General features: G+C 40.3%; 1 protein-coding gene across 4 annotated transcripts in view; it reads right to left on the reverse strand.

The window, feature by feature from the left end:
• Positions 1-22,638, reverse strand: part of Iqch (IQ motif containing H) — a 183,321-nt gene that overhangs the window by 94,797 nt on the left and 65,886 nt on the right. For all 4 annotated transcript variants that reach the window (XM_036193329.1, XM_036193330.1, XM_036193328.1 and 1 more), the window contains 4 exons: positions 15,791-15,867; positions 13,693-13,731; positions 3,108-3,659; positions 2,336-2,402 (listed from right to left, as the gene is read on the reverse strand). In XM_036193329.1, the coding sequence (XP_036049222.1) occupies positions 2,336-2,402; positions 3,108-3,659; positions 13,693-13,731; positions 15,791-15,867 (735 nt within the window). The remainder of the gene's footprint in view (positions 1-2,335; positions 2,403-3,107; positions 3,660-13,692; positions 13,732-15,790; positions 15,868-22,638) is intronic.

A 22,638-nucleotide genomic window follows, 5' to 3' on the forward strand; every position in this document is an offset into this window, starting at 1 on the left:
CAAACAAACAAACAAAAAGGTACCTCATATTATTAAAAAGAAAAAAAATGTATATATTTCTGTGCCTGTAGAGTAGGTGAGGCGACTATTCAAGGTTACCAATTGACTTTCGGATCCCAAAATCGTTTTGGGAGACCCGAGGTAGAGGCTGCTGAAAACAAGCTTTCCACGAGGTGGGAGCGCAGCTGGCCTTTGTGCATGCTTCACTGGGAATGGGCCTGAGCTTGCTCGTCTCTTAAAAATACATGATTAGAAATTTTTCTTGAAAATTCGTATTTCTGTTGTTTGCAAACAAAAAAGTGCAATGGTGGAGATCTCATACTGATTATGTGTTTATTTACACTACATATGGACAATATGAAAAAAAACAGCTTTATGTATTTATTTACACTACATATGGACAATATGAAAGAAAACAGCTTTATGTGTTTATTTACACTGCATATGGACAATATGAAAAAAACAGCTTTAATCATAAATTTAAAGTCCTGCTTTGTAATTCAAACATTTATGATCAGGTCACTCTTCCCCTTGGTTTATCTTCACCAAGCCTTTGAAACAGTGGGAGATTTACATTTGGAATCCCTGGTGCTGCCCTGTTTACACGGTTATGCAGGACACTTATTACTTCTTTGGGGATTCCTTTGTGTCCCACACCTCTGCAGAGTGGATGGCTTTTTGCTTTTTGATTTTTGGGGAGTGTCAAAAGTGGAGTGTAGGAGGGAGAAGCTTATGGAAATGACAAGTGCAATAGCCTCATGCTTATCCACACTGTAAGGCAGGGGCAGACACTGAGTGCTTATCCACACTGTAAGGCAGGGGACAGACACTGAGTGCTTATCCACACTGTAAGGTAGGGCCCACTTCTGGTTCTAGCTCTGAATAAAATACAGGAAGCAAACGAGACCCTTGTACACTAACAGGCCAAATCTACAATTAGTTGCAGAAGCAAAAGCTCTCGCACCTTATTCTAAGGCCCCAAGTCAGTTAATTGGGCCTTCAATTAGCCTCTAGGGTTGTAATCAATTACAAGTGTAATTTCTGTGTGTGAGCGTATTTTGTGCAAAAGTAGTCTCACCAAAACCAAAGCATGAGTTAGGGTCAGATTCAGATCTGTCTTGGCTCACTTATAGACACAGAAGAGCAAAACTAAAGGCTTTGTACACTGCCAGTGTTTCCTCACCAATTCCCAGAAGCCTTAGGGCAAAGCACATACTCTATAATCTAGGAAGGTTTGTTTACTTTATTACTATTAAATTTTACTAGTTTTAAAAAAAATTCTTAGTTTCAGTTATAAAGTAATTATAATATTTCTCTTTCATATTACTATTTAGATGTTATGTTTCTTTACCACACACCAGTATTCAAACAGGCGTTCCCACATTTGAGGAACTGTTTTACTATATTAGATCAGTGGCTGCATTGCTCTACTTAAAAGGCCTTAACAAAGCACTAATAGGTAATACTGAAATCCAGTGGGTTTGCTCTTTGTCAAAACTCTACTAAGTCAGCGTAAACAAAATCCAGCCTCACTCAGGAAACTGGACAGTCTAGGTAGAGGGAGAACACAAAGCAAAGCAGGCAGCTAGCAAAGGCAAACACCACCAGCAACTCATGTCTGAAGCAAACTTCCAACACAGGTTTCTGAATTTCCCTGTCATTTTGGCATACCTATTTTACCACTGCGTATCAGACAACAGCTTTTAAGTTCCCCAATTCATAAATGTAATTAAATAATTACATTAGTGCTAATTAACATGAAACTGCAGATTATTTAAGCGCAAAAAACACTATTCAACTTCTTAATTATTCTTGTTCACACAGCATTTCCTTTTGCTCAGGCGCCCTAGGTGCAAATAAAACATCCCATCTGCTCGCAATTAGAACTAAATAATTTCAGAGAATGTAGCTTATCATTTTGACTGCACATTTGATTAAAAACAGTGTACAAGCAATATCCTGGCTTATTGGCGTAACAGCAACAACACACACAAGCCTGTGTTCTTCCATCATTAAAGAAGATCGAAAACATTATCTGTTATTTCAGGGGGAAAAATACAACTTTTTAGTTCATTTCATACAGATGAAAGCGAATTACAGCAAATCACCTCTCCACTGAATAGCAGCCCCCACATAATGACTTTATTTGCTTAATCCCCAAATTAAACGCCGTTTCGAGCGAGGGCCCTGTGTTATTGCTCTCATCATGTCGAGAACATTTTCCTGCCGAGACCAATTTGAATAAAACAAGGGGCCTTCCTTGAACTCAATCAAGGAGCCATAATGTGGTGGGTAATAGAGGTTGCTGATAGATTTGCAGGCAAAAGTGTTATACCTAATGATGGGATATGGATAATAGTCCTCCTGGAGGTCCTGATGCGACTCCAGTTGGCTGCCAGATGCTGAAAAGCAAGAAGAGCATTGATCAGTGACAGGAAGCTGTAGTGGATTCATCTAGTCAAACTTCAGCTGTTTTTCCACTGTACAGTTAAGCCAGGCATAAATTATATTAATTGATTTAATTACATACTTAAAACATCTTCCCCAATTAATTTAATTAGGTGGCTACATGATGCTACTGGCAGGGGAAGATTAGAGGCAGCTCACTTAATTAACAGAATATGAATGAAAAAAAGAGAAAGCAAACATAAATGAAATTGTGAGCACTAATTAAAAGGCTGTCTGCAAACTTAAATACTTTCTGACAAAGTGGTGACAGCAATGTAGACACGTGAGGACTGTTTTCTAGCAAATTAAAATGTCAGAAGGTGTGTGTGTGTAATATATATATATGGAAAAGGTAGTGCAGTTAGAACACTGACTTTCCAACATGACTCCCATAGTCAAAAAAAGCATTTTCTTTTATAGAAAAATTGCAACAGATTTTTCAGGCATATAAGCCAGACTCTGGGTTAAGACTAAAATACGCTGCACAAACAATCACAGAGTTTGTGCATCTTATTCTGAGGAGACGTATAATTGCAGGATTCTGGGTGGGAGGGTGGCTGGAGAGGGAAGGGAAGATAAAGAGACAAGTTACTGCAGTTGTTCAAGCAAGAAATGTTTAGAAAAAGAGGCCTGTTTTAACAGCTGGCAGCCTGGTGCACCTTGGCTCGAATTCGGAAGTTCTCCAGGTGTCTCTGGCGAGATTCCTTCAGTATCTTCTTTAGTCTTGACTTGTGGCAATGTAAAAGCCACGCAAGGGCGATCACACCTGAGGCCCACTTCTTCTGGCGATAACCAATGAAGAATTTTCTCGCCTTAAAACATTTCCATGTGGCTTGGATCTTGATGGCAGCCTCCGACTTCCCATCTTGGCCCTTGTACCTCTGTCCTGGAAGGTTTACCAGCATTTGGATGTGACCTGGGTTCTCTAACACTAACAGAACATCATTTCTGGTAAGTTTATTCTTCAGTTCAAATTCTGGAAGCAGGGACACCAAACTCCTCCCTTTTACTTTGGCTTCTGATATTGCATAGTCCCTGAGAAACTTCTCGATTTGTTCCAGGAGAGATACAATACTTCCCCAAGCTAAGCTATAATGTGCCTTGAATGCTAAGAAGTCTGGGGCTGCCTTATCTATGGTACCATCATAAATAACAAAGTCATAATCCCACGGTGATTTCAAAATCTTAGATGGTGTAGTAACGTTCAGGGCCTGGGAAAAGAAAGTTTGCCATAGGTGAAATAGTCTATGATCCTTTTAAGAGTGTGATCGACACATATGTACTAACACTTCATCAATTACCACTTAGTGATGGAAAAATATGGTTGCTAGAACTGACTTTACATATGTACATCAGGATGTCAAAGTAATGTTATTAAGGATATCTTAGAGATCATGAGATGCTATTAAACTGTCATAAAAACTGTTACTAAACTGTTATAAAATATAGATATAACAGTTTATAAATATATAAAAAGATACATAAATCTTCATTATATGAAGCAGATATATATTTGTTTATAATATATAATGATCTGTTTCCTTGAGTCATTTTATAAGTTATATATAATATCTCTTTATATATAATGGCATATATGATAGATCTATAAGATATATTTATCCTTATATATATGGTCAGCTGACTATATATCAAAGGAAACTAAAAGCAGAAACTTTTATGATCTATTTCCCTGACCCATTTTATAAATTATATATATAATACAGATATATATCTTTGTTTTATATATAATTATAATTATTAGCTATATATTATAGTTATATGTAATTAATTGTAATAATTCATAGTTAATCATAATTATATATAATATATAAATATATACTCTCTTGCAATTCTATCTGCACCCATGGTCTTAGAGAACTATGTTGCTGATTTTTTGGTTTTTGTTTGTTTGTTTGTTTTGTTTTGTTTCGAGACAGGGTTTCTCTGTGTAACTTTGGTGCCTTTCCTGGAACTTACTCTGTAGCTCAGGCTGGCCTCGAACTCACAGAGATCTGCCTGCCTCTCCCCTCTAAGTGCTGGGATTAAAGGCGTGTTCCACTGCCACCTGTTCTGATTCCTTGTTCTTTTTTTTTTTTTTTTTTTTTTGGTTTTTCGAGACAGGGTTTCTCTGTGTAACTTTGTGCCTTTCCTGGATCTCTCTCTGTAGACAAGGCTGGCCTGAAACTCACAAAGATCCACCTGGCTCTGCCTCCCGAGTGCGAGCGCCACCACTGCCCAGCCTGATTCCTTGTTCTTAACTTGTCATCAACCCTAAAAACAGGGAAATACACTATTTTATGTGTAAATATCCAGAGAAATCCTCTAAGAGTGGGATGGTGGGTGATATTTTTTAAAGTATTTTTCTATATTTAAAACACCATGAATTATGTTACATCAAATCAGAAGAGATTTAAATGACAAGAGAAAAAACATAATATCACCCTCACATAAAGTAAAGACAACCAAACCTGGGTCTGGTGACATAAGCCTGCCATTCCAACTGCTTGGAGGAGTGATCAGGAATAAGGCCATAAGTTTGAGACTTGCCTGGACTCCACAGTGACTTCCTGCCCATCATGCACAACTTAATGAGAGACCTTGTCTCAAAATAAAAAATGAAAAAGCACTAAAGATAGGTTCCATGGTAGTGTTTGCCTAACAAATATGAGGACCAAGAGTCAAGCCTTAGTACTAAAAAGAAAATGTGGCCAATAAAAACCCACTGCATTTCAATTACTGATACTTGTTGCAGGAGAAAGAGACATTCTACACCAGGATCCAAAAGTTGCTGATGACTAGGAAGAGAGGGAGGGAGAAAACAAGGAGGCATGGGTGTTCCTGCCTTGAAACCCCTCAGTGAAGAAGATAGTAACCTACCATGATAGCTGTTTCTGCTTCCTCAGGGATTTAAAAGGTCAATTATCTTCAGCATAGCCATTGAACATACATATGCCCATTCGTATCAAATCATAGGGTTATATTGTTCTCTGCAATTTTAAGAGCTTTCACCAAACTCAAAGGAGAAAAACAGTGAATTTATCAATAACTGCTGTGTCATGGCATTTCTAGGTTAGGATGGTTCATGCTTTGTCTCATATAACTGTGAACTGTGAGTAATCAATAGGTACAAAGCAAAAAACCCTCTAAGTCTTGGAGTCTCAGAGAAAAAAGTAAGACAAGATTTATATTTATACTAAAGACACAGTAACCAAACACAGTGAAATAAAAAACTTCAAATTTCATTCTCAGGTTCTAAGGAGAATAATAAACTGTCATCTCAAGTCAAAATACTAAGTCCCAAAGGGGGAAGTCCCCTTATCATTAGATGCCAACTCCAAACAGCAATGAGCTTATGCATACTTTTCACTGGAGAACTGTTATAAGGCATAAGAGCAGTGGAAAAAAATCTTTTTGCCAAGATTATCTCTCTTTCTGATCTAATCAAGACAGCAAGAGAATGTAAATTGTTTTACAGATGGAAGTAAATTTCTTCTTCCTGAGTGAGCAAGAGAAAGTTCGACAAAGAATGCTCCAATCAGCAGATGTTAGTGCTGGCAGGATGAGCCGTGAGTCGGGTGAAGACGGCAGGTGGCACATGTTCCCAAAGAAATAGCCCATGGCTACATTTCCACCTCCCTGCGAGGATGGGTTCTGGTGGTGGAAGGTTAGAATTCAGAGGAGAATGGCAGGACTCCATCAGTGAGAAGCAGACATGCAGAATGGCCACAGATGGCCATGCATGGCGCTGGCGGGTCTTGCTAGTCACATGTTTGATCAAGTCATGAAGACTCAGACCCCTATAAGAAGCAAAGGCTATGGATGGGTGACTTTCCAGAGAATCCTGTCTCCTTAAAGATGTTCAGATGATTTCAAAATTCCTTATTCTTATGGAGAATAGTAAGGGAGTGGGAGCTATCTATGAAACAAAACAGTCTGGGGCAGGGATTCAGAAGGGAAGACTCCATCTCTCCCAGACAATGACTTTCTGCAGGCTGGGTCCAGGATATCTATGTACATCAACAAACCTGGATTAGACCTTCTGATGGAATCACCTAGGTTGGACTGGAGTTGTAGACTTTAACAGGGGTTGTTTTAGAACAAAAGGATTCCACCTTTTTACCTTTGTGGATGAGATACCTGCTCTCAAGGGAAACATGCTCCTGGACATCAGATAGACCACTCAGGTGCCAGGAAGCTATGGGTTTGGAGTCAGCTAAAGCATAGCTATAGTACATCTGTCACAGAGAATGCCACACATGGGAGTACTTCAGACTTAGAGCAAGAAAAGACATGCCTCTCAAGAGAAAGGCTTCCCAAATTAAAGCAGTGTATCAGCATTGTGAGATGCACTGAGCAGGTGAAGGCAGAGCTGCTTCCCAGCCTGCCAGGAATGAGAGCCCTGATTAAAGGTCATGCCATGCTTCAGGTGCTGCCTCCTTCTGTTCTCCCTTTATCTCCACTAACTTGTCTAGTATCATGCCCTTCCATTTCTTCCTCTTTTGTTTATAATGCTCTGCTCTCCCAGTGTGGTATTACTAAGTAGCAAAGTGGGGTGGCTGTGTTGAGACATCTACATCCTCTCACCCTCTTCTTTCTTGGGACCACAGCTACACCCATCCTTTTGTGAAATGCCTACACTCTAGACCAATCTACCCTCCCCCTGCAGCTGGAACCTGTAACTGTGGCCTAATTATTAGCATCCTGCTCTAACTGACTGAGTCAACAAGCTGGGAAATGCTCTTTTTTATTTGCAAAGTGTAATCACTAATTAGGTAACTTTCAGAGTTTCTGGAGCAGTTATTTGGGGGAAATTCTAAATCTAAAAGCAGAGGAAGGCAGGATGATGACATATACTAGTAAGATCCAATGTGAAGCAACATAGATAGGCCCAGGACTACAGCTATACTAGAAAATTTAGGAAGAACATCTGCAAAAAATGCAGAGAACACATTCAGAAAGAAGAACTTACTTCTAAGCAGATTTTTTTTTTTTTTTTTTTTTTGGTACCAGGTATCAAACCCAGGACTTCATGCACGCTAGGTAAACACTCTACCCTCGGGCTACGTTGCTAGCCCCAGGCTAATTTCTTTTTCATTCTGGTTGCTATTATTTTGAGGTTAAAAGCATGCAGGCCTGGAGAAATGGTTTAGTGGTTAAGATCTCTGGCTGTTCTTTTAGATTCTAAAGGAATCTAAAATTTAGAAGATACAGGTTCAATTCTCAGCTCCCACACGGTGCCTTACAACTATCTGTAATTCCAGATCCAAGGAATCAGACTCTCTCTTCTGACCTCTGCAGGTACCAGATATACATGTAAGCAAAACATCCATCTACATAATTTTTTAAATTATAGGCATGCACCATCATATCAGGCTAAGATGAATTTATTGAAAAAAAGCATTTTCATATATATGGACAGCAGTTGGACATAGTATCAAACTGATCTACTATTTATAAATTCCATCTCCTAGTAGTGAATAGTGGGATACCTGGGAAATCTGATATGGATGGCACCTTTACAGAATGATAATCACTCTACTACCTGGAAAAAGAGACTACAAAGTAGTTGGAAGTTTTCCTGTGTCCCGGCTGGCCAGTGGTTGGGACAAATTTCTCCCACTCGTGTCCCCCAAGGAAACACACAGAGGCTTATATTAATTATAACTGCCTGGTCACTAGCTCGGGCTTATTACTGATTGGCTCTTACACTTAAATTAGCCCATAATTCTTATCTATGTTTAGCCATGTGGCTTGGTACCTTTTCTTAGTTCTGCCTTGTCATCTTGCTTCCTCTGTGTCTGACTGGCGACTCCTGACTCAGCCTTTCTCTTCCCAGAATTCTCCTTGTCTGCTTATCCTGCCTGTACTTCCTGCCTGGCTACTGGCCAATCAGCATTTTATTTATCAATCAATCAGAGTAACACACATCCATAGCATACAGAATGACTTTCCACAGCACTACATTACTCTGCTGCAGAAACCAATGTTTGGTTTCTCATTCACCAAAACACATCCATTAGGAATGGTCTAGGTGATTGCACTGTCGAGCTGAGAAAACTCTTCCTGCGTATAGTTCTAAATGAGAGCTTAGATTAAGGGATGAAGAGCGTTTGCTTCGAAATCTTTATTGTTCCTCAAAGATGTCATTTGTCTGACCTTGTTTTTTTTATTTCTAGTGAAGGTCCTCAATGTGTCAGTTTTTGTATAAAAGGAAGTTGAGACCCTCAATGGGCTTGAACTGTTCAAAAGACACAACATTCAGAGAGAGAGGGCTGCTGACTTTGGGTTTAGGAACTTAGCATAAGCACAGTTCTAAATTTTAAAACATAAGGGATCTTGAAAGTCACTACCTTGCCTTTTACTCAATAGACTATTATGGGCCCAACAAAACAAGATTTGGCCCTGAAGTCCACTATCCTGGGTTCAAATCCAAGCTCTGCCACAATCTGATGCATACTGTAGGCAAGACACTAACTATTCTCTGTGACCCTGGATTTTACCATCTGTAAAATGGGGACGTTCACAGAGACCTTTCCAAGTGCCCCATCTTGCCACAGTGGTTATCAGAGGGAAAAATTGACGCTCAGAGATGGCAAACGTGTTGTGTAAGATCCTAACTCTTAGTAGAGCTCCTAGGACAATGTTTTTGCTATGATAAAACAAAACAAAACAAAACAAAACAAAACAAAAACCCCCTACATTCCTAAATAGCCCCCAGTACATACAGAACTAAAGGGAAGAGTTCCTAGGTGATGTTTGCCCCACTATCTTTTCATTGTCTTTCCTTGTTCCTCTTTGTGTTCTCATAGCATTTTCTCATTTTGCTCTTCCATCCCTTACCCTATATTGTTCCTGTCCCATACCTCTCAGTTCTCATGGTCCCATGTTCCCAGAAATCTCTGCATGGCTCCTTTATGAGCTGTGCTCTCCTTAAACCTCTTAGCAACCTCTTATGTCCAAGCCAGACTGCCCTTTCCTTGATCTGATATTTCTCCTTATTTGCAGGGCTAGAAAGCAATTTGTTAAACTAATACCCATGAATACAAAAGGAAATACTACATGGTTTAGTGGGGAAATGGTGACTTTGAAGCCAGAAGACCTGGAGTCTAGTCTATACCGCCTTCCTCTGTAGTCTCTTGAAGTCACCTCGTCTGCAAGACTTGAGTTTCTATTAAGAAACCACTTAATAGTTACTTCCAATTTGCCACCATATGTCCTCTCTGACATAACATGTCACCCCCTAGATGTATTGGCTTTTTTTTCTTATTTTTTTGTTTGGGACAATGGCCTCAGACTTGCTGTTGAGCTGAAGGTATCCTTGAGCTTCTGGTCCTGCTGTCGCCACCTTTTGAATGCTGAGCTGGCAGGCGTCGGTCACCATGCCTAGTTTTATGCAGTCCCAGGGACCAATCCAGGGACCTGTGCATGCCAAACAAGCACTGTGCCTCCTGAGCCACATCCTCAACCTACTATCTCTTTAAACAAACTCCTGGAATTAGTAAGACCCTGAAACCAATGTGAGGACCTCAATGCCATCACTTTCTGACCATGAGAAAGACTGGGAGATTTTCTTCTCCATTTTTATACATAATATTATCTGTAGCAACTTCCTAATCAAAATGGATGGCAAAGTACCCACACTATCTTCTGTGCAGGATTGAGAAAGCCCAAAAGAGTCATATTCTAGAGTTCTGAGGTGTGTGAGTGAGCAGGACAGTCCTTAGACTGCAAGACTTGGAAGCTACCTAAGACTGGACTGTCAGAGTGCACAACCCATTCAAAGGGCATAAAAGGAAGAAAGAGCAGAGACACATGAAGGAAAGGAACTGGGTGTAAAGCAACTTGTATCAGCAGCAGTTTTCTAGACTAACTAGAAATAGCCATTCCTTTGAAAGGTGCCATATTCAAATAGGTCTTCCTCAACTCTGAGACTGTTCTAAAGAGAAAAGTCCCATGCTTAGGTTAGCTCTCATGGCACAAAAACACCCAGTCCATCAGACCCATAGGAAAGATCAAACAGCAGGACCAGAGAGGCATTTTAAATAGATGGGGTCTGTTTTCAGTCAAATGTGAAATTCCCTTTTCCAGAGGCACTTTTTACTTCAACTACAGCATTGATTTCATCTTTTCTGATACCCTTCAAATGCTCGCTGAGAAAATGTGGTACAGTTAAGGTCCACTTGGGACAATTATGATGGATGAGTTGAGCCTGCTGGGGATATGCACAGGAAGCATGACAAGTTGGGGCTCAAAAGCAGCTTCATTCCCAGGTCCCTAAGCAAAGACACATCATTTTCTCTGTAGGCACAGGAGAAAAAGCTGGACTTGTAAAGGAGTGCCATTATCACAGAAATGAAGCTTGGCATTCCAGCTGTCCTTAAGAAAAGGTGTGTGTAGAGGAAGTCTGCTGGTCATGAACCACTAAAGAGTATCTACAGGATTCTCACAGTGCTTTGCTTGGGCACATTCTCAATAGCCATGTGAGTATTCTGCTTTATTTTTCTTCTAAGTATGGCTCATTCTAGGACATTACAGTAGATGTCTATCATCTGCCTTCCTCAGTGAAAGAGAAGTCTCAAGAGGACCAGATGTTTGTTTCATTCGCTGTTGTCTGGCTCCCACTGTGGTCCACTGTTGATGCACAGCCGTAGGCAGTGAGGATTTACTGAGTGAGTATATGTACATTTCACTTCAGAGCTACTTGGACTGGCTTACAGCACAAAGCTGTTTTGTGATCAGGTAAGATGTCTGACATTTGTAATTTAATATTGAACAACATAATGGCCATTAAAATTATGGGATATCTTTAGTTGCAGAATATTATATACTGAGTTTTTTAAAACATTTTACAAGCTTATGATAAAGTATTAAAATAAAATCAAAGTTAAAGACACAGTATGTTGAGAATACAGGAACATGACAAGCTTAAATACTGCCAAGGGTTATGATGTCATCAGAAAATTCTCCCATACTTGGCATTTTTCTCCTTCATGGACTTTTGTTTTTTCCTGAGTAATCATTAAAAAGTGTGTTAAGTGAAATACATAAAGGAAAAATATTACTTTGTGGATTGCTGATAAGTTCTTTCAATTGCTTTTTACATGAAAAAACTGCTTTTCAAATAAAGTCATATAATTAAGTTTACTTTGAAAGTTTAGTGCCAAAATGCTTCAGTAGGAGGGGCAATTTATTAGGGAAAGTTAAAACAGTTTCTAAAAGATTCTGCAGGCTCTTTTTTGGGAATGTCCCCCCCTTTCCTAAAATAATGTGTTATGAGAGAGAGAGAGAGAGAGAGATGGAGATGGAGACAGACACAGAGAGGCAGAGAGACAGAAAGACAGAGGGGCAGAGGGGTAGACCTTGACTGGCTTTTGACTATATATATATGTGTGTGTGTGTGTATACATATATATGCATATATGTATATATATAATATATGGTTAAATATTATATATGCTATAATATAATTGTCTAATTAAAATGGTACAGCAAAATCATCCATAACATATTAAGTTTTCCACTGAGGCAATCACAAGAATATACTGTAAAGATACTAAAGAAACTAACACTACAAATATTCCTCAGCCCAGCCTGTCTAACCTGGGATTACAGACATGCCTCAGCACTGCAGTAGTTTTTGAGTATCTATTTAATTGATCTAGAAGACGGAAAGGCTATCTTTATTGAAGCTGATCAAAGCAGACATGACAGCAGAGGTGACAGCTGCTGTCTGGTAGGGAAGGAGGCAAAGACACAAACTTCTCATCTCAGCATAGCACTGGAAAGGGAAAGCATTAAAAACACTGGGTAGGAGACACATGATATATTTGAAAAGGATTGTCATTGTGAATGACTGAGATTTGTAGGTTTCTAATGCTTTGGGGGTTTGGGACTCATGCAGTCCACTATCCTGTACCAGCTCAGTCATTTCCCTTGGATGACTTACCTCTCCTTGTCTGATTCCTCCTAGTCATTCGGGAATAATAATAGCACCTATGCCTAGAGATGTGAAGGCAAGGGGTTGGGGATTTAGCTCAGTGGTAGAGCGCTCGCGTAGCAAGCACAAGGCCCTGGGTTCGATCCTCAGCTCAAAAAAAAGATGTGAAGGCAAGGGAGGCCACCCACTGAAGATGTCGGGAACAGAGCCCAGTGCAGAGTAGGCACCCAGTACACACTAGCACAGCAGTTACACTAGGAGTACTATTTGGAGGACGAACCCCCAGAAAGAGCTCTTAGCCTCACACTGATCTTTTGCCTCTGGTTACCCAGGGGCAGTGACAGCACAGAGGTTCAGTAAGCCTGAGAGGGCATCATGCCACATTCACAGGACATACTGAAGCCACATTAGCAGTTCCTAAGTGTGCCAGGAATAAAGCCTTGGGGTTCTTTAAGAATGTTCTCTTTTTGAGGTACAGAGTAAAATAGAGCTCACAGTTTCTCCATAGTGAGAAGTCATGGGAATGACAAGAAAGATCTAATTGCACTGATCAGTTACCTGGGAGCAATGCATGCAGGTTCAGAAGGACTGTCGGCCATCACTGCTACTGTAAGCCTGGCCTTAGTCACCACTGCTGGGGAGGAGTGGGGGAGCACCCTTCTAGGTGCCCCGGAAGTCCAGTGTGTTTCAGGTGCAAAGGTCTCACTGCCGATGTGGCCTGTTGGAATAGACCTGACAAGAATGTACCTGCCATACTGTGGGGACAATTTCATTTTTCCTTTCTTTGGTGTTGTTGATGTTGCCTTGGTTGCCATGAACATATTAATTCTAAATTCCATTTTCTCGGTCTACTTTATATAAGCATAAGTGTCCATACACATGCATCCACATGTTTGTGTACGTAAGTATAAGTGTACATGGGTACACATGTAAGCAAATGCCAAGAAACTACTACGTTCATTTTTAACATCTTGCTACTTTGTAGATATACTCTCAAATGATGAAAATCTATGAAACTAAAGATACACATGATTCAGCCACATTTTGAGGATGAGAAATCATTTGTTTGGACTGAAGACAGTAGCATGGCTCAGTCCTGACAGATCAAAGAAATGTTTTTCATGTTAAGTGAACCATGATTATTAGTTTTTAAACCATGATCTAATTTCTTTTATAAAGGAAATGCAAAAGAACTTTTGTTGCCAACTCCCGCTGTCAAGTGGCCTCCCATACTTCTGCCCTGAAGCAAAAGGACAGGACATCAGGTGACAGATCCCAAATTCTAACTAGTCACACAAATTACAGACCTTCCTAGTGTGGAGTCCTCTTGACTTTTTGCCTTTCCCCTACAATGAAGAATGAGACACAGTTGAAATCAAAATGACTCTCATGGGCAGTTCCACAAAACAAATAGAAGGCTTGGAGTCCTGGTCACCCCCCACCCTTCTTCCCTTCCCTGCTAGGCCCACCTGTTCCTACCCACACAGGCAGTAGCTAATGATTAGAAGGACCTTTCCTTCCCCTAGACATCCATATTGTGCATGCCAAGCCCCATTTTCTTTGAGGAAAGGGTTTGAGAAAGTAAGTTTGCACACACAGCTGTAATGTGATGCTGAGTTCCGCTTCCAGGGGACAGCACTCTGAAAGGTATTTGTAAAAACGGACTTCCTGTGGCATCACACTTGGGGCTGGAGCCTAGAAGAGGGTCTGCAAGGGCTCCAGTATAGAGCCCAGCACCTTGTGTCTTTCTCTTCACCATTAGCGTCCATGCCCAGTTTACCATCTACCGCTATCAAAGAGTCAATTCAGAGATGTACCAAGCTGAGGTCACAGCCTTTAAATATTACTACTTTTAAAAGTAGGGGAAACCTTTGCAAGTCAACCAAGGAAAATAATGCCAGGGCTAATCAGCATTTAGAAAACACATTCTCATTTAAAATTTTTTGAGGTACACTGCTTCCTGGCTAAAACCTCACTGTGACATATGTATTACCTGTAGATCTGTTCTCTGTAAACAGAGGGAGCTGAGAACTGACTTGGAGTGAGAATGTAAACAGGTGCCTGGGCCCATCACATTATGCACATTAGCTCATGGCCTCCTCACAGCCTGTTAAACAGCTGAATTTGAAACAATAATGGTGCGGGCCAAGCACCCGCCTGAAGGCCTGTCTGTCTTGGGATTTGGCCATTTGTATTGATTTTCTTTCTTTCTTTCCCTTCTTTCTTCCCTTTTTCTCTTTCTCTCTCTCTCTCTCTCTCTCTCTCTCTCTCTCTCTCTCTCTCTCCCTCCCTCCCTCCCTCTCTTCTCTCTCTCTCTCTCTCTCTCTCTCTCTCTCTCTCTCCCTCCCTCCCTCCCTCTCTTCTCTCTCTCTCCCCCCCCTCTCTTTTTTCTTTCTTTCTACTCACGTTTTTTCATGAAACGCAAATATTTGCCATGGCAACTGGGGTGTCACATGACATGCTGTTCCATAAGCAGCCTGGCAATCTCTTAAGAAGAAATGTTGAAAATGCACCCAACACCTCTTGAGGATGTTTGGGCATTTAAAGATGAAGATCCAGGAGAGCTGGTAGCAGGCTGCCAGGCATAATGGGTTAATTTCTCTGGAGTTGCTCTCCAATTCCTCTTTCTTTTATTCATGAGAACAGCTAAAAACATGACTAAACAAAGCATACCAGAAAAAGTACTGCCAGATGTCTCTTTTTTATGGAGAAAAGTTTCAATTATCCTAAATCTGTCAGTGGTCCTTAAAACAAGAAAGCAACCTATAAAAAAATCCCAGCCCCTTTAAACCGGGGGCATCGTCAGGAGAATGAATTATTCTGTACTGTCAGGGATAATGTTAAAGAACTTAATATATTAATTTATTATATATAAATTAATTTATTAATTATATATGAATTCACTTACTATTTATTTATTAAAGTTTAATAAATTTATTTATTAAATACTAGTTAAAGGACCCCCTCCCCTTTCCTCACCATGGTTTTCTTGGAGGGCTTGTCTTTCCTTACGCTTAAAGACAAATGAGATAAGGAAAAAGCCTCTCCGTAGCACACTTTATATACTACAGATGTAGATGGAAAGTGGGAGTTACTGTGCCCCAGACTCCTGGCCTCTGACCAGCTGCTAGCACAGGCTGATCGCTTACTTGCTAATCTCACATAATGCAATGGCTCTGGCTAGTTTAGACCCTACAGTGTCACAGAGTTGACTTGCACGGTCATCTTCCCTTTTAAAAGCAGGAGCTGACTGTGTAGTTCAGGGGTAAGCTCTTTCTTAGCATGTGGGAGGCCCTGCCCTAACACCACAGAAAATAATAACAATAGTAAGATGAAATGCTCCTTGGAAGCCACTGAAATGATGCCCATCCAGTGCGCAGCTTTCTCTGTTAGAAACATGAGTACCTTTGTCTTTGGTTTCTTGTGAGGCTCCACCACTTCTGCTGGAACCTGGTGTGGCTTCTGAGCTACAGCAAAGGGGGCTGTGGATGGAGGCAGGCAAAGTTATTTCTTCTGGAAAAAAAGGCTGAGCCATTTGGTGGATGCTATGGGGTTCAGCTCCAAAGTCATGTGGCCCTGTCACCCACGGTTTGCTTACTCCCTTCATTTCCTGTACCCAAATTGTGGTGCTTCTGTGACTGCTGACTCCAAAGCCAAATCTATGATAGGGCAACTACTACCTTAGAACACATGGTCAGCCCACCGCATGCAAAATGCTTATGAAATGCTGGATGAAAATTAGACCTGAAAAGCACAAGGATTAGGGAGGAAAATTTGTCTCTTAAAATAAAGACTCCTTTAAATAACCAGATTCCCAAATTATATACAAGATAATTAATATAGTTGCATATGATAGACTATTTTATTGAGTACCTATTAAAAAGATGACCAAAAATTAAAATGACTTGGGGGAACTAATATGGTATACCACCATAAGGATTATTTTTGAAATTAAGTAATCTATAAGGCAACAACTCTCTTGGTCACATCGTTCCTGCCGACTGGCTGTAAACTCCACTCCCCTCTGCAAATAGCCCAAGCCTGACATTCTAGGGGAGAAAAACTCTTTCATTATTCTTACCGAGGAAGACAAGGATTTATTTAAATGGTTAGTTGAACACACAGAAGTGAGTCTTCTTCCATCCCAAGTCCTTCAGCTCAGCCCTGTAACAGCAGTCTTTAAATTGATTGACATTGATCAAAACTTAATAAATGATAGCAACGCACACCTTAGTCTCACTTGGAGGATTCTGTTAGCTCAGCCTCAAGTTGGGCTACAAGAAATCTTTTCATGCATCTTTTTAGAAGTAGCAAGAATTTCAGAGCATCAAAACTTGCCACACAAGGAATTTGCTGCATTTGGCCCGGCTGTACCCACCCTCTGATTCCCCTGGCTGATAGCAAGTCTTTCTGTAACTGTTCCCCATCCTGCTGTCCAGTGCACCAATGTCCGCAGACCCCATTAGAAGCCTATACGCTCTTGCCTTGACCTCTGCATTCTTCTGTTCTGTTGCTCACTTTGAACTCTGCCGTCTACCCCTGCCCCATCCTGGGGTGTCTTGGAATTCATGCATTCACCAGTAAAAAACTGTTTTGTTCCTAATGTCTGAAGACTTGGTACAGTTTTTGTTTAACTTTCAGGCTCCTAAAGACAAGTGAGTTTTGTGGCTAAATTCCTGTGCTTAGACATGCTAGCAGTTGACAGATTTTCGACTTTGAAAGAATTTTGGTAAAATGCAAAGGTGTATACACTTTGCATGGATGAGCCACAGCTAATGGGATCTAGGGCTTCTCAGGCACCTGCCTGCTCAGAGGTTGTGGCTTCATTGCACTTCACTCCCTGGCCTTGGATTATATGGAACACACACATTTGAGCAATGTGTCTACATCTTTAACAAAACGGTGTCCCTGGGATTGCCTGATTTGAAATTCAGTTTCTTTTCTGGAAAATGTCTATGACAAACTTTTCTAGGAAAAACACTGGCAGTTTCAGAAGGGGCAAAACCATTCATTAAGTTCAAAATAAATAATTTTGTATGTGTAAATTTGTATGTGTAAAAATGTATTTTGGCTGCATGTATGTCTGTACACTACATACATGCTTGGTGGCCACAGAATCAAGAAGAGGGCATTGGATCCCTTGGAACTAGAGTTACAGACAGTTGTGAGCTGCCACATGGGTGCTAGGAATGGAAACTGGGTCCTCTACATGTGCTCTTAACTGCTGAGCCATCTCTCCAGCCCCTTGGTTTCTTTTGTGACAAATCTATGCTTCTGTGGTAGTTACTGATACTTGCATATAAATAGTTACCTCCTTTCTTCCTGGATAAATTTAAAAACCTATTTTTCTTTCAAGGCAAGAACACACCCAGTTCCTAAGGTTGTCAGATTTTGCAAGAAATAAAGGATATGCAATGAAAAAGTTTAATTTTGGAAGTCAGTTTTAACTATATCTCAATTATATTTAGGTATCCAACAAAGGACAGAATGCTTATGAATGGACTGAACTGAGCACAACTTACCATGCTAAGTATTTAGTCTAAGCCTACCTAAATAAAAACACTGACCTTATCCCTGGATATCTCCCTGTGTTCCTGTGGCTAATGGTCACGTCATTTGATAGATTTAAGAAGAAATATGCCCAGCACCACTGTTTCCCCCTTTCCCTACCTAGAATGTGTATATAAGGCCCAGGTTTGCAGGAGGGCTCTGATTGCCAAGACATGGTGAACATGAGGCTGAAATCAAATGTGCTGGAGGGTCAGTTAGAGGAAGCACCTGATAGTCCTCTCGCCCCCAGATGAATAGCAATTACCAAAAAGATTAAACCCAGAAAGTCCTGGCAAGGGTGCGGAAAAAATGAACACACCCTGTACACTGTGTAAGTAGAACTTTCTATGGCTGTAGAAACTAAGTAGGTATTGAGCAGGTTATTATTAAATCTCCTGGCTGCACCCAGGATGAGTAGAGAGTACAACCAAATAGTTACATAAGTGAGCCTTATAGGGAGCAGGACAGGAGCAAGCTTGAAGTTAGTTTGAGGTTACCCTGATTGGCTGCAGGCAGAACACTTCCCAGTAAGGGTGTGGAAGGAGCGTGCCGTCTAATGCAGCCTGCTGCAAAATTCAGAAGACTTAATGGTAGGTTTCTTTTTTCTAGGTGGGGTGTGTTCACTGGAAGAATTGAAACCCACTGAAGCCTGTAAGCAACTCACTGGTGGACTGAGACAAAATGGTGTCGCCAATCTTAAGCCCTGTCAATGGGAACATAAATTATGGAAAATGGAGGTTGCAAAAGAATGAAAAACAGAACTACCACATGATGATTGCCACATATGTGAACTCTAGGTAGGTTAATGTCATAGAAGTTGAGAGTAGAGTGGTGGCTGACGAAGGCTTGGGGAGCAGAGGAAGGGAGAGAAGGGGAGCTATTGCTCAGTGGTGTCGAATCACAGCGTCTTAGCCTTGTATTGCTCTGACTGAACCCCTGACCAAAAGCAATCTGGGGAGGGAAGCTTTTATTTCAGCTAGTCCATCATGCAGGGAGCCAGAGAAGGAACGCAGAGCAGAAACCTGGTGACAGCAAACGATGCAGAGACCACGCAGGAGTGCTGCTTACTAGTCTGCTCCCCAGGATCATTCAGCCTGATTTTTTTCTTTACCCAGGTCTACCTGCCCAGGGGTGGCACTACCAAAATGGCTGGGTCATCCTACATCAGTCTCTAAATAAATCTTATGAAGGCATTTTCTCAATTTAGAGATTATTATTATTGTTGTTGTTGTTGTTGTTGTTTTTCGAGACAGGGTTTCTCTGTGTTGTTTTGGTGCCTGTCCTGGATCTCGCTCTGTAGACCAGGCTGGCCTCATCTCACAGAGATCCACCTGGCTCTGCCTCCTGAGTGCTGGGATTAAAGGCGTGCGCCACTGCTGCCTGGCTCAATTTAGAGTCCTTTTTCCTAAATGATTCTAGCCTGTGTCAAGTTGATGGGAAATTACCCAGCCCAGAATTGGAAAAGAACAAGAAGTATTGGTGTGCTATTTTAGACAGTATAGTAACAGCAGATAATAATGTTCCATGTATGCCAAAAGTCTAGAAGAAAGGATTTTGAGAGTTTCTACCATATAGAAATGATAAGTGTTTGAGGAGATAAATGTGTTCAACTTGGTTTAAACATTGTACAATACATGTATATGTCAAAACATAACACAGCCCATTAGTATGTGACATTTTACGTATCTGTTAAATACAAATGTAAAAAAATTACAAGGGAATTTTAGGTCGGCATCATACATGAACAAAAAAAACCATTCATGAACATTAAAACAATCATATATGATGAAGCAGTTGTCATAAACATGCCCCTTAAGCAATTATAAACACACTTCAAACACATGAAAAAATATAAACTTTCTACAAAGAATTAGAATGTATGAAAAGAAACAAAATGAAGAAAATTAAAAATGCAATAACCTAAGTTCAAAAATACAGAAGATGAGTCAAAATTAAAATGAAGGAGACAAAGGATCAGTGATTTGGAAGATATAAAAACAGAAATCACTCAGGAGCTGTCTCATAACTGATGAAAACTTGAAACTACCTGTGTCCTTCAACAGATGCATGGCTTGGCCACTGTAACATGCTAACGTGGAACATTACTTAACAGTAAATGGGTAATTATCACAATGAGCTTCAACTTAATCCAGCAACACATAAAAAGAACCCATATCATGATCAAGGCAAATTCATTCCAGGAGTAATACAGCATATAAACAGAATCAGATAAAAATCCTGTAGTTAGCCGGGTGGTGGCAGAGCATGCCTTTAATCCCAGCACTCTGGAGGCAGAGGCAGGTGGATCTTTGTGAGTTTGAGGCCAGCCTGGCCTACAAAGTGAGCTCCAGGACAGCCAGGACCGTTTCACAGAGAAATCCTGTTTCAAAAAAACAAACAAACAAACAAAAAATCCTGTAGTTATTTCAATACACATAGAAAAAGCCTTTAACAAAGTTCAAGATCTTTTCACGATAAAAGCTCTGAAGAAACAAGGAATAGAATGATCGTACCTCACCATAATGGAAGCTACATCTAGGCTATATAGCCCAATGATACAAGGAGTATGGGAAAACTCTAAAATGAGAAGAGACAAAGTGAGCAACTCTTCCTGTTCTCACTCTCTAGAGAGACAAATGAGCAGGGAAGATGGCTCAGTGGGTAAAGAACTCCCATGAGAATGGGAGCTCAGATCTCTAGAACTCATCAAAGCTGTGGAGACATGGTGGCTACCCAGAATCCCAGGACTCAAGATCCAGAGACAGGGGATCTCCTGAGCTATAGCTAGAATCACTGGGCTCATCGGCTTTGCATTCAGTTAGAGACCCTGCCTCCATAAATAAAATGGAGGGAGACTGAAGAAGACATATTGCATGCACATATGTATACCTGCTCACCACACATGTGCCCCACACCCAAACACAAAACATATACACATATCACACATATATACATTTATTTTTTAAATAGAAGAGAAGAGCTAGAAATAAGCCTAAGCAGTTACAGCTATATGATTTGTGACAAAGATACCAAAAACATGTATTGGAGAAAAGACGATCTGGTTACCAAATGGTGGAAAGCTGGATATCCACACATGGAAGACTGAAACTAAATCCTCACCTTCCACACTGTACAAAAACTAAAGCCAAATGGATCAAAGACCTGAAGGTAGTACCTGAGACTTTGAGCCTACTTCAGGAAAAACACTTCAAGATCTAGCCATGGGCAAAGGCTAAACAGCTAATGTTCAAGAAATAATAACAAAATATGACAAATGGGATTACATGAAATTGAAAAGCTTTGTCACTGAAAAAGAAACATCAACAAGTGAAGAAACACCTTATGAATTAGGATAAAAGCTTTGCTCGCTCTTCATCCAGTAGGAGGTTCATGTTTAGAGTATATAAAGGACTCAAAAATTAACACAAAAGAAATATTCAAGTGAATAAATAGCGAATTAAGCTGAAGAGAGGGTCTCCAAACAAGTACCAGTGGCCCAGGAATATCAGAAAAGAATGCTCAGTGTCTCACAATGAATGCTATGGAGGATCCAAGAAGGTAAACAGAACACTGGTTCACAACTGTGGAGTTATAAATTAGTCTAGCCACTATGGAAATCAGCAAGGAATTCTTCAAAAATATGAACCATGTAAATTCCATATGATTCAGCCATATCACTTCTTGGTATATAAACAAAGGACTCAAAATCAGCCTACTGTAGATATGCCTGTTTTTCCTTGAATCAGCCGGGCTGCCTATCAAGAGATAATAGTTTTAAACACACACACACACACACACACACACACACACACACACACACACACACACACAATGGGGCCTATTAAGATAAAAAGAAGAATTAAATCACACCATTTGCTGGAAAATTCATGGGACCATTCTATTTCCCATAAAACCAAATATTTCCTATTTTTCTCATATATAGCAGGAGCTACGAGAGGGGAAAGATATAAAGATTAAAGGGAGATAACTATTGGTGTGGAAAGGGAAGGAGAAGGGGGAGGGCATGGGGAGCAAAAGATTAGCCATTTGGTGATAGAAATATTCCAGTCTTGACTGAATCAGTTTCCTGGTTAAGGGTTAGCATATTGCTCAGTGGTAGAGTGCTTGCCTACTGGGCAAGGCCTATGTCTGGTCCTCGGTACAACCAATATATATCCTGGTGATGATATCACACTGTAATATTCCACTTTGTTACCATTAGGGAAAACTATGAAAGAATTCTATTAGTTCTTATAAATATAAGTGAATCAACCATTATCTCAACATAAAAAGTTTCATTTTAAAAAGACACTATAAAAGAGAATAAAATGTCAAGCAACCGAGTAGGAAAACTATTTCCAATATAATTGATAAAGGATTTGTATTGCAAATATACAGGTAATATCTTTACTAGAAACAGAAAGATAAAACAACTGCAAATAAAAAGGCCAACACCTTAAATCACTTCATAAAAGGATATTCAAACAACAAATAATGTATCTTTTTTTTTTTCAAACTTAGTCCTACTTTGTGTTTTCATTCTCAGTTCTCTACAATTTTGGTCTTGGTTCCCCAACCAAACTTCAAGCCCTTTGAAGACACCAACTCTCTAACACATTGTGCACAGGCTCTCCATGAATACCCTCTGCTGCTTTATTTACTGAGATAGCCTTAGGATGCTGTAAACTCTCCTCTTGTCTACT

The sequence above is a fragment of the Onychomys torridus genome, chromosome 7, assembly GCF_903995425.1.
Source record: "Onychomys torridus chromosome 7, mOncTor1.1, whole genome shotgun sequence".
NCBI lineage: Eukaryota > Metazoa > Chordata > Mammalia > Rodentia > Cricetidae > Onychomys > Onychomys torridus.